This window comes from Colletes latitarsis, chromosome 10, assembly GCF_051014445.1.
Source record: "Colletes latitarsis isolate SP2378_abdomen chromosome 10, iyColLati1, whole genome shotgun sequence".
In the NCBI taxonomy this organism is placed as follows: domain Eukaryota; kingdom Metazoa; phylum Arthropoda; class Insecta; order Hymenoptera; family Colletidae; genus Colletes; species Colletes latitarsis.
The window spans coordinates 26700483-26715995 of record NC_135143.1 but is presented as its reverse complement, the minus strand read 5'-3'; the positions used below and the strand labels follow the sequence as shown (position 1 = coordinate 26715995).

The window sequence follows — 15513 nt, the reverse complement described above, 5'->3', positions numbered from 1 at the left end:
GTACAACTAAAGCCTCCTTTTCATTCAAATTTACCAAATTTGTATTCCCGCTACCTTTGTACCATAGTTCTCGAATCGAATCTAGCAGCGGCGGAAATTTCGAAATTCGTCCCGATAATGGCGATTGCAGAATGGAGAAAAAGAAAACGCGGGAAAATATGAACACGGTAAAACGCTTACCAGCGCCAGGCATGGTCATGATTAATTCCTGATGAATCGTGAGGCCACCGCTGGCGGACAACCCGGTCCCCAAATTCACTCCCAGCACGCCGTCCAACTTCTCGTGCCTCTTCAGGTCCTGCGCATGAAGATCCTTCGTTCCTGCGAACGCGAAACGCGAAGAAAAAAATACGAGCCATTACAGTTTCCTCTTCCTTCTGTCTTTCTCGCTTTTTCGTTTCTTTTTTATTTTTTAAAAATTCCGTCTCCGTTTCCCCCCCGTCTTGCTCGCTCCCTTTCGCTGCTCTATGTAGTTTAAATTTGTATAGGAGCAGAAGCTGGCCGACCGTCGGCGAGGGGGGCACGGACCACTTAGCACGAAGGTGCGAGAATCGTCACCGGCCTCCGGCTTCTAGGTGAGCAAACACACGCACGAACGGGGCCCGTCTCGTTGCAGGCACGAACACACGCGTCGCTTGGCCACGGTGGTCGTTGAAAATTTCTCGAGCGTGTGGGAGGCACCGCTGAAACACGCCTGAACGACCACGAACCCCGTGTATCCGTGACTGTGATCGCGGCGGCCATCGCGCGTCGTCGAGCACGCTTACGCAACCGGGTAAACTAGTTCCAGGCCTAGAGACGGTCTAGGACAGGGGTGGCGAACCTTTTTACGATCGTGTGCCAAAATATTAATGGAACGAGCAAACTGACAGGACGAAATTAGACTCGTCTTGTAACGAGCTCGTGAAATTACGGTAGTCCCTCGCTAACGTTCGCCACTCTTTCCCTCGATATCGTTCGCGGAGTCGTTCCCCAACCAATTCCTGGAACTGCATCGACGAGGTGAACCTTGCCAGCCTGACCATTAATTGTTCACACATGAGACTAACCATACTTCCACAAAAACGTTAAAAACAAAATTTTTAAATGAGAAAGCAGAAGTATAGAAGATATGAAAATGCTACACAAAAGATCGATGACTTAGAATTTGAATTGTTCCTTTAGAATACCATGTAATTTCTTTTAACCCTACAGAACTACAAACCAATATAATTTATTTGTACATAATCTCGTTAAAACTATACTATAAAGTGGCTCGAAAAGAGGTAATTTATAGAGAAAATTGAAAATGTCTTTATATTCATCTTTCTTGCAACGATAAAATTATCCACGGGGATTTATTTTAAGAATTGTAAAAAAAAACATGAAAGTAGAAAAATTGAATTTTGTGTATCGAGAAGCTCTATATACCAGCCGTAAAAATAAATACAAGCAGAGTTTAAATAATTGAGAAATGGACCAGTTACCAACCAAGTACTAAATAACATAAACAGTTCTTTACTTTACAGTATATTAATCAAGGTATAAACATATTTTATAAGAAGTGTGGATAAACCAAAAAAGTGGTAAATACTATTTTTTTTCTTTTTCCCAAAACATAAAATGACGAACGTCGAAAAAGCGAGTATCGTATCATCCGAACAAACGTATCTTGCTATTATTTCGAATATTGGAGGCTACATTGTATCTCGAAAGAAAGCTAAAAATTATGTTTGAACAAATCGATGGACCGCGATTTTGACATAAGAATCGTAACGATTTCCATGGACAACCGATTTCTCGGACGCTGTTAATTAGGTTTTGAGCCATGCGTCAAGCGTTATGAAGTTAAAACACGTTGGAACGATAATATATTAACAGCAAGAAATTTTATTGGTTTCATAAATACGACGGCCGAACCCGGCAGTTTTGCATCGATATTTTATAATCCGCGCCATTAACTGTGATACATATCCTGGCGTTTCCAAAATGTTTAATGCAACCACACATGCATAATAACGTTTACAGTCTGGAATTTCAATGGCGCCCGATTGTCCCGGAAATAGTTACACAATTTTCAGTCGCATATTTCCTAGCAGAGCGCACGTTGACTTTTGCTATAAGTTATGCAAACATGAATGCGAAATCCGTCCATTTTTATCGGTTCAATGTAATTTAATGCAATTTGTATATTTCATGAATATCGACTGGAACACACGCTGCGTGTTTATGTAAATTGTTGTCGTCCGTTTAAGTCAGTGTTTCCCAAACTATGGTCCGTAGATCTTTCGGAGTTCAAATTTGTTTTAAAAACAAAATTGACAGAGACAGGCAGATATTACAATACTTCCTGATACACGAAGAACAAATTTTTTTAAATGAAACAATACTTTTATAAATATCGTAATTAAAATATCTATAGCGTGCGTTATTAATATGGTTCAAATATGCAATCAATAAAATTTCATTTCATTCTTACTCTTTTAAACATGTTTTCATATTTGACGATACTATTTGACATGTTTTTAGACTCTTTAAAATATGTACGAATAAAGAATATGTATCAAGGAAACCGAAATATTATTGTAGAAGAAGTAACCATGAATGACTGACTCATTTAGCACACTTTCGATTGCTAATTTTATGGAAAAATGTCTCGTTAGTTATATGTTCGAGAAACGTTTCTCAATAGCCTTATTTATTTGTGTTTTTTAAATTTTGGTATTAATAAAAGCTTCTAATGAAGAGTACAAGATAAACGAGACTGTTTATTCGTTATTCGTTAAATAAAAATAGAAATTCATGAATCAATCGAATAAATTGTTATTGCTTGTCATCTGTTATTCGAATAAAATTTTGCCTGTCTCTGATATTAAGTAGGTAGCAAGAGCAGAAATATCTATAATATATTATAGAGAAAACTAAAAAGCTAGTGGCCATCTGTCAGTGTCTATTTGATTCCGTTATGAAGTTGATTAATTTCTAGTTTATCTTTTAGGCCGCATACGACAACATCTGTGTGCTAACAATGTGACAACTTCATCATTTTTCGACATGTACGAATATACTTTATTTCCTGTTGTATCAGTGTGTTATTTTTTAAAACTCCAACCTCATTTATTTATTATATTCGTAAGTTTATGTTTTTATACAAATAAGGCAAAAATTTAAAAGAATTCAACAAATAAAATGTATTAAATAAGCCAATTAATAAGATTACGGTTTTATTAAATGCAATTCAACTATATTAGTTAATAGATTTAATGTTTTTCTGCTACAATTTACAGTAACTTTTTTAGATTAGTCCAAAGCCAGTAGAAACGTTAAATACGAGCTTGTATCCAAGCTTCTCTGTCGTTTTAAATTCGCGAGCACCTTTCTTCGAGTTGAATGTTGTTATTTTTTTATTTGGAGCACCTCTCAATGTCAAGAAAGAATATAAAGGTGTGTCACATTTCACGCGGCTGTCGAGTTACAGTCATTTTTATACTCCAATTATGTGCAGTTAACTTCACAGGAAATGCACGAAATGGCTACCTTTGGCCCAAATGCAAGCCTGGAGATGTCACGTTCTAAAGTTTTTCAATCATTCAAATGTTCCAGGAATTTTTGTCGAATTAGTTAGCAGCCTCCCTGTACACGTTGCCTAAGTATTTTCATACTGACAATTGATGTTGAATAAAGAAACGTTTTTTAGACGCTCTATGAATAGAAATTCGGCAGATTTAAATCGGCGAAGCCAAGCAATATCCTACCTGTTCGTCCATTAGAAAATTGTTTGTTCAAGTATGATTGTTTGGCTGAAATGTGACTGTGCATCGGCACGCACAAATCACATGTGACTTGCAACGTGTAACGGAGCTCCTTCCACGAATTCATATAATTGGTTGCTCAAGAAATTTACACAACATTGACTCGTTAATCTCCCATTATGGACAATAAAGATTCCACCGTTGTATACAAACAATTTAGTAAACTTAATTGTGCATGTTCGTTTTCTCATGGAAGACTATGTACAATAATATAATTCGGAAACGACGCGAGTTTATAGGAATTCTTTCATTGTTTTTTTGTATCTTCCATTGAACGCTGAAGTTGATCCTCCATCTTAAGCTACATTCTGTTTAGTGGAAGAAACAAGTGTTTTTTGTAGCACAACTAAAAACTTTAGAATACTGTTTTGGTATTAAAATTCTACAACTACAAAATTTTTAAGTATGGCGATTCATTTATTTCATTTATTTTATTTTTAAGAATTACGATGTTAAACGTGGACGTGCACAGTCTTTTCCATCGAAAAAAATAAAGAACCTAAGTCACCGCGCCTGAAACTATCATACGTTTTAATCGTAGTTGTCACTTAATAAATTAGGCTTTCAAAACATTCCCCGAGACATCCAGAATTGATATTAACAATTTAACAGCGTCACCGCGTTTAGATTGCTTTCATTCCTGATTAAGCCTCGTCCGGAATCAAATTTTTCGCTTCGACAATTCAATGCGTTTGTTGCAATATAAATAAAATCCTTTATCCCACGCTATTCCGAGCGTAGCTATTTTCAAGTTGGCGAACAATAGCATTCGATGGGAGGAAGATCGGTGGAAGTATACGATAGGAAATCCGATGAAGCTTCGAAAGCCGACTGATCGCAATAACACGCCGTAATTGATCGGTGAATAATGGATGACGTGGACTGGAAGTTAAATTAATTAACGAAATAAAAGGATCGTTGAGAGCATCGAGACTTGACGTTCGGGTCGACCTTTCTTTAAAGAAAACGCCACTGTGCGGTCCCCGACCACCGTGCAGCGGGCAAGTTTACTCAATGGAGGCTCCGTATGAATGAACTTTATGACTGGTCTTTATTTCCGTTTTACTTTTATGGCTCTTGATGATTTTATTTCGATTTTACCGGGGAGACCCGGTATTTATGAGCATCCTCGGTCTCGTCCGAAATTCGGTAGGTTCCTTTGATCTGTTCGTTGCGGGTATTTGTTTCTGCTCGACGGAGGAAACGCTCGGCTAGACGCGTAAATCGGACGGAGACAGCGCGAGTGAATATTAGATTCATCCATAAATTTTATAATAACTTTTCACCCGTGACTGCAAAATTCCGGACGAAAAAAAAAAAAATATATATATATAATGGGAATGCGGAAAATTGAATTGTCGCAGCACAAGCAACGCCGCGATCCGTGTAATTTAATTCGTCTCGATTGAAATCAATCTGTCCGGGGAAAATGTGAATTTTATTTGAAGAACGCGACTAACAGCCAACTATTCGTCCTTTGAGGTTCACTACGCGCAAACATGCAACGTGTCCGCGTTGATGTTCTCGAATTTAAAATAAAAATGCCGCGCGCGCGCGCGAATTTAATTCGCTTAATTGCACGACGTTCGGCGGAAAATTTATAAACAATGCGAGCACGGCGTTCTACTCGCGTAAGGATTACCGCCGCGGTCTCTTCTGTGTTTGTTTCGCGGTGTTTTGCCCCTTATTAGCCCAGAGAATGATTGTTTAATCCTATTCCGGCTGATCGGATTATCGGATCTTTTAATCGAATTAAAATGATAAGGACCGAGACTGCCCGGGGCACGTAACGTCGCGATTATTTTCTTTGTCCTTCTTTCGATCCTACTGGAAACTTTAAGAACGTTTCCGGTTTGTTTGGATGGAAAGTCGACCATTTTTATTAATTATATTTTTGAAATCCTCAGGATATTATAGCTTGGAGACTAGAAACAGTTATAGTAGATTAGTTAAACTAACATTTTATTATTTTTATTTTCTACAAGCATGAGATGTTAAAATCGCCTCCGTATAATTTTACGAGAAATTGAAAGATTTCTAAAAGTGATAGCTTCTTGAAAAAATAGTAATTTAAAACAGTATTAAAAAACCATCGACATTCTGCCCAAAATGCCAGTTTGCCCCATTAGGTTATTTCGATATTCGAATACTTAAACACCCATTCTAATAATAGTATTCGAATACCTGTAAAATAGTCGAATATTAAATTATTCGAATGACCGCAGTTTAATGTCGCGCCGACGAAAATGATTTTAATAACGGCACTCACGGTATGCATTGACGGGCGTTTAAAAAGTTCATGATTGACGGGGCCGCCCGCTCAAAAACGTCTGATTAATAAAATCATAAATCACATTACGATTCGGAAACGCCGTGACGGACGCGTTTCGTTCGCGTCGCGAGTCCGATCGGTGCATTGTCCCACGATGTTGTCAGTGCATCGACGTTGCACCAAATGCAATTAGTCTGCGTAATGAAATTACTCCGATCGCCGTCGGTGTTACTTCGTCGAGAGCTGCGCATTTGCAACAATTATCGTAATCCACGTTTCGTTGACTCAAAGATACAAAAAGAGCCACCGCGAGTGTCGGAACTGGGTGAATATTTTGGGCAGCTCTTACGAATTCATTTACTCATATTTTTAATTAATACAGAAGTTGAAAATCTCTTTCGTAACAGACTAGGGTTGAAAGAGCCGCTTGACAAACTATGCCATCTTAAAGGAATTCGAATATTAAAAATATTATTGATTATGTAGGCTCTAGTAAAAATAAACAAAAATCGATAGTTATTTATCCTAAGTAAACTTCATTTTACCGTACGTAAATCTTGCTGAGGAACTTTCAGATATAACAGTATGAACCTAGGACATTTTATGTTATAAATTGGTATGTATGTAAAAACAATTTCGACAAAAGTAATCCAGTGTTTCTTTCGACTGGTAAACTCATATTTAGAAACTATATTTGAAGGTACAGAGCATCATCGTAAAAAGATTAGAATATAATATAAGAACTTATTTTCTGGCACCATTTGTTTTTCGAAAACTATGAAATATGATTAATAATTGCGTTCGTAAACGTAGAACAAAATTAAAGCGACTCTTCCATACTTAAATTCCCCTATTCACGAACAACTAATAACAATTTTACATTAGTAAAATAACTTTTGCTAGCAATTTCGTTTGGATGTTGGTTTGAAAAATTTGTTAATGGATTCTAATTTACGATTCAGACGTAAACGAAAGATAAATTCGTCGATAAAATTTTCCCATCTTCTGCGATTATCGACCACGTATTATATTAAAAATTTAAGAATATTTGAAGGATAGAGAATTCGAAATCCATAAAAATCGAGGGTTAATCGATCCTTTAATCGGCTCCGAGCGTCGCGCTGCGCTCAGTTTCCACCACTGGCAACATCCCAACTCTAAATCGTTCCTTAACTTCTCGCCTAATGTAATCAGTGTTGAGGTAATTAAGGTCATCAAACTCGAGAAGCGGTTTCCTTGAGCGAGAGAGAAGCGGACGGTCTCGACACCACGTGTTATCGGTGCAAACTTTTTTCTTTTGTACAAACTTTTCCCTTTTTGTTTCACGAGCATTCGACTTCCACTGGAAAACTAAACAAATATTCATGCTTGATACGCATAGCATATGATTTCCGTAAAATTTTTGACCGTAAGTAGATAGGAATTCTGTGCACCTTTTAAAATCGAAGCCATTGGCGACTGTTTGATCGGTAAAATATTAATAAAATATTACCTCTTATTCATTTTGTCGGACGCGATGCCCTTTTTAAGTATCGTTCAAATTCGGTAGTTGAATACTTTCTGTAATTGATATTATACGGTTTTTAGTAAATAGTTTTGAATTTTAACAGTGTAACAGAATTATTATGCAGTCAAATTGTCACTGAAATTATTTTTAACCGTGTAACTTAAAGTTTAAAATGACTCGAGTCATTCTATTTAGAGAAATTTCAATGAAATATATAACATCTTGACAAATGATGCAAGTTTAAAAAAAAAAAATGATAGACACACAATTGAATTCGAAATAACAATTGACACGGTAAAATTCATTACATACTGAAATAAAAATAGTACTTTTGTATAACTATTTCGAAGGAAAATATATAGTCTTAGATTTGTTTATTTCGCCAACAGTATAGATGACTCTAAATATTTAATGCTCTAACTAAATAACAAAGAAATTGGTTTTGGATTCGATATGCCCACTCTTTAACGGAGAATTATATCATTTATTCAATTGAATATTAAGTAAAACAATTTTCCAGCGCAATGACTAAAATTAAACTTTAATTACCATTTCGTAGGTTATTTGTTTCTTGAAAAGAATTATCAAATTATGAAAGTTGAAATTATTTCTTAATTTTCGAGAAACACGGCAGAATGCTCGCCGACGGTTCGTATACGACTTGAAATTTTGTGACAAAACTAAATAATGTAATAAATATTTTACTGTCCGTAATGTTTGTGCATGGTTAATAATTTGACGCATAACATAACAAGCTGAAAATGTTTCGTAAATATAATTGCTTAACCATGAAATATAACTACGAATTAGAATGTCGCTAGCAAAAGCGACAGTCGTGTACGGTTTAACAAATTTTTATGTCGGTATTACATAAATTGTTCCTTCATAATTAACAACATTTTAAACAGAGATGACCGCGTTATTTGCACACTTTCAGCAGCTTTAGGTTACGTTACTCTTGAAATGTTCGCGAAAGAAGCTTTTTGCGCGTGGAACATAAAATAATCGTCGTTTGTGAATGTTTAGCGACGACAAATTTTCAATTTCGATGTAAATCGCGAGTAGTCCAAGTAAATGTTTACCTTCTGCTAAGCTGTAATTATGTTTCTAGTTTAAGGAACTTAATTAGCCATTTATGGTCGCGTTAACTGACGAATTTAAGAATCGACAAGTGCCGAAACAAATTTTACAAAACCAACGATTGTCAAATGTAACAATAACTATTCTAATCGTTAACAAAAGTAAATCTACTCTCTAATCAAGTTTACCGTTTACCGTCGCTACAAAACGAACGTTCGATGTTTGTATAAACCACTTAACATTTTCACCAAATAAAAAATATATTCCTCAATCTTTTGAAACTTTGTTCTTACACACATTTGGACGGTGTTTAATAAAGAGACACGGGTTATTTTCTCAAAAAGTGAATAGTCAGAACGACGAGCAATATTTATACAGGGTGTTCGGCCACCCCTGGGAAAAATTTTAATAGAGAATTCTAGAGGCCGAAATAAGACGAAAATCAAGAATACCAATTTCTTGATGGAGGCTTCCTTAAAAAATTATTAACAATTAAATTCAAAAATTTCAAATCGTTCTGGAAAAATTATTTTCGGTTGTAGGGCTCAATTACAATCATTTTTGGTCAATAGACATACCCTCGAAATCCTACGTAGTTTCGAGAAAAAAATTCGAGTAGGTGCTGAAAGTTTTGGGTGAAAAAAAATTGGTATTCTTGATTTTCGTCTTATTTTGGCCTCTAGAATCCCCCATTAAAATGTTTCCCAGGGGTGGCCGAACACCCTGTATATTTGGATGGAGTATTGCAGAAATAACAAAACAGAAAGGACTGTACAAATCCAGCATCAATCTCTAGCACCAAACACCATCGATCAACAATGAAAAACGTCTATCACCTCTACTATCCTCGTTCAAATCTAATCAAAACCTCAACGTGTTTCGGCGACTAGTAAACAATTTGAGTGACGACTATCGCTTAAATATATCTGTGTTATATCGTAGAAAGAGCAAAAGATACGCGAATTCAGATCCAATCGCATTTAATTTTCTTGATCAGTAGAGAATTACGTTTCACAACATTCTATTTCAAAGTATGTGCCCATTAAATAACTAAACATTTTTATGTGAATATTATACAATTATAATCATGACTAATTGTATAATATTCGACTTTTATTTAAAATTCGGATTCAATTTCTGTTTTCCAAGCTCGTGTGCAATGAATAGAATGATTTTCTGTCAATAATGCATAATTGTAACTATGATTAGCCATGGAATATTTACCTTGTCCATTTTTAAAACTTTGTAAGTATTTAAAATTCAGGTTTAATTTTTAACAGCTTCTTCGATCACCACAGAAAAATTTCCAATACTCGATTTCCAAGCTCGTATAAAATAAAGAATAGAATATTTTTCCAGGAATATTTCACGGTTATAATCGCAACTGATAACTACATGCTTGATTTGTACTTTTCGATCCTTAGTTAGAGTTGTGCAGCCCTAGGTATTAAGAAAAGCTTCCAACAGAGAATAAATTAGTTTCTAAAAAATGTTATAGTGTCGTTAATTTTAGTCTTCCCACGCAACAATATCTTCACGACTGTAATTAAGGATCGAAGACTTTGAAAATAATCCGGCTATCTCGATCGACGTAGAAGAACGTCCGTCGCTATCCACATCCCTTATTTGTACTCGATTAAAAACTCAATGATCTTTACTAAATAGTGAATCGTTACAGCTACATCTACATATTCTATTTAAATACATCACAGTATGAATAGTCAAGTAGGATCTGTATGAAGACTTCAATTTCTCAATCAACTGCCTATATCAGTATAAAAGAATGTTCCTTTATATTCAATCAAAAGCAGAACATCTTTCACTAAATAGGGCACAACTATAGTCACGATTAACCACTGATTACAAGAACGTCCATCGACATTCCCTCATTAGTATTCGATTAAAAACTCAACGATCTTCAGACTCGCGCATCCCTCTTATACAAATCACAATAGAACAGCGAAGGAGGATATATAGAAATTTAGTATTAATTACTATTAGTATTAGTATTAATTACTTCGGTTGAACCCCCTTGACAGTCACAAGTTTCATCGACACATTTTGATAAGAAACAGCTTCGAACGGAAGGGAATTAGAGACCATCTAAATCAGCGGTCGGCAACCTTTTTTGATCATGGGTTACATTTAGTAAACAATAACCTTTTAGCAAAATTCGTGGGTCCGGTAGTATTCCATAATGCATTAGCAAAGTTGAAGTTAGGAAAGTAACAGCAAAAATAAAGGTTTATTAAAAGGATTATTCCTGAATTAAAACTGATAGTAATCTTTCTTCGTTATACTTGATATTGGTATCTGGTTAGTTAATTTTGTGATATTTAGCTCTGTATTAGGTAATTTGCAAGCGGATTAATCGCAGCTAGAGTCAAACATCATTTCTATAAGCAAGATATATAAATACTAGATGTAAATATAAAGCTAAATTTCGTTCAAGACAAAAGCACCAGTAGTGGACAGGTTAAGGCTTTCGTCTCAGAAAGAAACTCCATTTTCTTTACTTCATATCGCGTTATCACTGGACAAGTCACAGACCATTATCAATCTAGGTGGTTACGATCATGCAAAGATACGGTAAAGTCATCCAATTCGTTCTTAAACAAGTTGTTTCAGCAATTTACACGTTAAAAGAAGTTGCAGTAGTAGACACTTTTTGTCCCGGATAGCGAATGCTCGTGAAAAGCGCTAAGAAAGTAGGCAGCAACGCATGTTATTACGACACTAGTTAAATAATACCAGAATAAGAAGAATAAGCTACCGTTTCTTTCCGTCGTGCACTTTTCCCAGCAACGTTACAACCCGCCAGCTCGTACATCGTGAAAATCAACCACCGTCGAGAACAGAAACTTCTACGATTTTCCAAAAACTGTTCACTACTGTCGCACTGTCGGCTACTGGTGCAATTACCTTCTACGTTAGTTATCACTGTCATCGCGTTCGTTGTTCTCCATGGCTCTTTTTCGAACGAGAGTATACAGTCGTTGCGGCGTCGTTGTTGACAGGTTGCCGACCACCGATCGAAATCTTGCGAGACGATCGTTCTCGGATCGTACGGCCGATACTTACCGGAAATACCGTGTATGGAACCGGCGGCAGAGATGTTGTTGAGCATGCCGTTTCCCGGGGAGCGTAACCCCGACACAGAGAACGCGGTACCGGAAACCCGCGTGTCACCGCGAATGTCACCCTCGACAGAATCGGTTTCCGGACCGTACACCACCTGGGGATACTGCGATTTAGCGTGGATTTAGGCGCGACAGTATACTCGAGACGCAACCGAGGAACGGCCTGTGTGCCTCGTCAAGGCAAACAGTGGACTGCCTGGCTGCCATATCCGAGCTCCCCCACCTTCCACCGATCGGCGCGGGTGTAAACTATCTCTCTCTCTATCTATCTCTCGCTTCAACGCGAACCACCCTCCGTCGCGTCTTCCTCGTCGGGACCGTGGTTCGCGCCAGCCAGTTCTCGCTCCTGCCCCCGGCCTGTGGGCGTGATATTAAATCGGCTGCTACCGCTTCGGACTCGGCGGCGGGGCCAAGAACGTAGTCGCAGAGAAGCCTGAAAACGACACGCGGACCGCCGACTACGATCTCCTGGAGCATTGCTCGCCAGACGGGAGAAGCCTGGCGATGTCCGAACGATCGAAATTTCGGGGATAAGGGCTCTTTCGGACTATCGACTTTCCATCGCGCCGAGACACCGGAGGCGGTGAAACGCCATCGTTTTACAGTCCCGAGGACTACGAATATGTTTGCGTACTCCCACGAGTTACCCGGACAATTGTTTTCTAGTCAGTCCGTGGGTGGGGGGATAATTCTTTGGAAGGCAAAGTAAATGCTGAGACAGAAGTCTCGTGGCTTGAGATACTCTATTTCGTTTTGCTCGATTTCTGTGTCATTCAGACATTTTGTTTTGTTACTGTTCCCAGGCAAGCAGGTGTATGCACCCTGGGAACAACTGGGACTATGACTTACATTTCGAGGAACCTGTTTTTGCGAAGTCGATAGTCTGAAAGGGGACTAGGATTATAAAATTTCGATCGAGCTAAAGTTCATGAAAGTCCGACGGAGATGATATAGCAGAGCAAAAACTATCCAAGATAAGACTCTATTTTTATTTTTAATTATATACGCCAGGTGGGCTAATCTTTTCACGAGCAAGAAATTGTTGATAGATGTTCGATAGAGGAGATAAAAAGAATTGCTCCATAATCCAAGAGAGGTCAATTAGATGTTTCGTGTAGAACTCGTGTCTTTTGAGAAAAAAGGGGGTTCACGATTAAATATTCGTGCAAAAGTAAGAACAGCCTGAAAAAGGCCTGAGAGATCACTAGGGATGGCTAGAAGCATTGCCCTATATTCGAGTAACGGTTGACCGGATTTGCGCGCCACCATATAGGCCTGCTTTTTCGATGAATGGAGTATTATTACCATCGGGAATATTTTCATTATTGCTAATATATTTCATTCAATATAATACTTTCGTAAATTTGTCGTATATAAATAGTTCTTCGTATTAAACTAAATATTAAAATATGAATTTTAATTCTTTCGTTCCTCGATTAAATCGTGCAAAAGAAAGTCGACAGTCTGAAAGAGTTCTAATTGTAACGACTCACTCAGACTATCGATTTTCCGTCGTACAAAAATTAATGGAAATTAATGATAGTGTTTTCCTGGGATTTTTAGTTTTTTAAGATTCAGAAATTTTTTACTCCTCGAGCATTTTTGAAACAAATTTTGTCATACCCAGCGAAATAGAAATTATATTTGTGCAACAAAAATAACCTTCTAAGTAGAAAGTCTTTTCAAGCTCTAATATTTCATTCATTAATATGTTTTCACGTGAATTCTAAACAAATTGGTTAGTAACCTCCAGGCAAGGAGTCAAATAAAAAAACCTTTTGGATTATGTAATGTTCACTATTTTTTCTGTATATATACCTAAGTTATTTTATTTTACTTGACAAACTTTTTCACAACTCCAATTAATTTACAAGTACATACACGCACGTAAGAAATGTATTTGTTTACTAACATTTAAAAAATTCATGTGTCTCCTTACCACAATTCTTTCATGGTTTCACAATTATATTCTCGACAAATATGAGTAAGAATTAGTTAACCAATCTCGAAAATTCTCAAGTATAATCACTAATAAATGTCTGACAGCGATAGCAAAATGCATTGTCCTGTAGACAAGGTGACGTTGATTAGATATTCCATGTAAATCTATTCCTTTTATATGAAATGGGGGTCCTCGACTAAACTCTCATGCTAGGTAAAGTCGATAGTCCGAAAGAGACCTAAGGGATCCCTCATAGTATCGAATTTCCGTCGTACGAAAATTGGTAGAAGCGATAAGGTCCATTATTCTATAGTTGAGGATCTGTCAACTAGGTTTGCACGTTTCTATATAAGCCTAAATCTTTTCAATAATGTGGTAAACCTCGACTATAGGGAGACTAAACGTTAACTTGATACGGAGGCTTCGATCAGTTTCAGACTATCGACTTTTCGTTGTACGAGAGTTGGTGCGTATCTGTTTGGTTAAAGGGAGGATCTCGACTATACTGTCGTGCAAAGGAAAGTCGACGGTCTGATGGGACCCCATGAGTTGATAGGGGTCTGATAGAGGCGATGCAAAGTGGAGGTAGAATTCCGATTCGTTGTTCGAAATAAATTTAGCTCAACACTGGTACTAGTATATCTGCATATTATTAAACTGCACATAGATTTTAACGCGGATATATTAATTGCACGTGTACACATGTATTTTAAGTACACGTGAAATGAAGGTATTTGGTAAAAAGCAGTAATTTATAGTCGAAGAATGTTCACCAGGTATTCCAAGCAGGTCTATTCCTTTTAGTCAAAATGGGTGTTCTCAACTAAATTCCTACGGAGGAACGTCGGTAGTTTGAAAGACGCCCAAACTGCTTGAACGAAGGTTGAAGATTAGGATAATAAAATTAATCCTCAAAAGTCGTATGGTTTGAGATAGTCGCAACAGATGAAAAGGTCATTTTGACCCGTAGAATTTCCACTTTGCACAGACTTCAAACTGCATATATTATTATTTTAAAAGAGGTATACAGTCATCGAAGACAAAATACTTCCCTTACTACTGAAAATATGGCGTCAGTAGCTGGTTCAAAGTGACCCCTGCGAGGGTCAAGTATTACCAAATCGAAAGCCGATGGCTACAAAATTTCGATTACAACGCGGAGTTTCGTCGGCGACCCGAGCACGCTAATCGTCTTATTCGTTTCTTGGAATCCTCCCCCTCACGCCGGGACCGAGTTCATAAAACTTCTCCGGACGGGTTCGTGAAACAGGTCGATAAAATCGACGGACTTCCGGTAGCGATTCGCGAGGAAGCGCGAGTGACGGGACCGATAAGGACAGACATCGGCGGGGGCGAAGAAGGGGCGGGAGGGGGACGGGGTGGAGGAGGGGGGTTGTGAAAAGGTAGGCTCGGCGAAGAAGAAGCAGTCGCTGGAAGAGCAGTTGGAAGAAGGAAGCGCGTGCACGCGAGTCGCCCGACGACGACGGGGGGTTGAAAAGAGAAAAAAGCAGGAGTGGGAGAAGCGGGTTGAAAGAAATCGAGAAGCGGTAGTGGAAGCGGAGTTCTGCACGGCGGACTACGGCGGTTGGCGGGGCTGTCCATATCCGAGGTAAACTCTATCCAGGTTACCGTAGTCTGGCTGTCTCTGTTTTGCGGTAGGCGGTAACCGCCACGGACGCAGCTCCAATGAGCGAGTAGCCCGCCCTCTGGATGCCCCACTAGCTTACCCCTGCCGGAGATTTATTGAAATTTTATTTTTATGGCCGGTGAGCACGACGTCC

General features: G+C 38.0%; 1 protein-coding gene across 1 annotated transcript in view; it reads right to left on the bottom strand.

The window, feature by feature from the left end:
* The window catches only part of Otp (orthopedia homeobox), a 51376-nt gene extending 39483 nt beyond the window's left edge, over positions 1-11893 (bottom strand). The window contains exons 1-2 of the mRNA XM_076774405.1: positions 11732-11893; positions 181-321 (exon numbers count right to left, since the gene is read on the bottom strand). Of these exons, the coding sequence (XP_076630520.1) occupies positions 181-321; positions 11732-11777 (187 nt within the window). The 5' untranslated portion in view covers positions 11778-11893. The remainder of the gene's footprint in view (positions 1-180; positions 322-11731) is intronic.
* Between the last annotated feature and the right edge of the window lie 3620 nt (positions 11894-15513).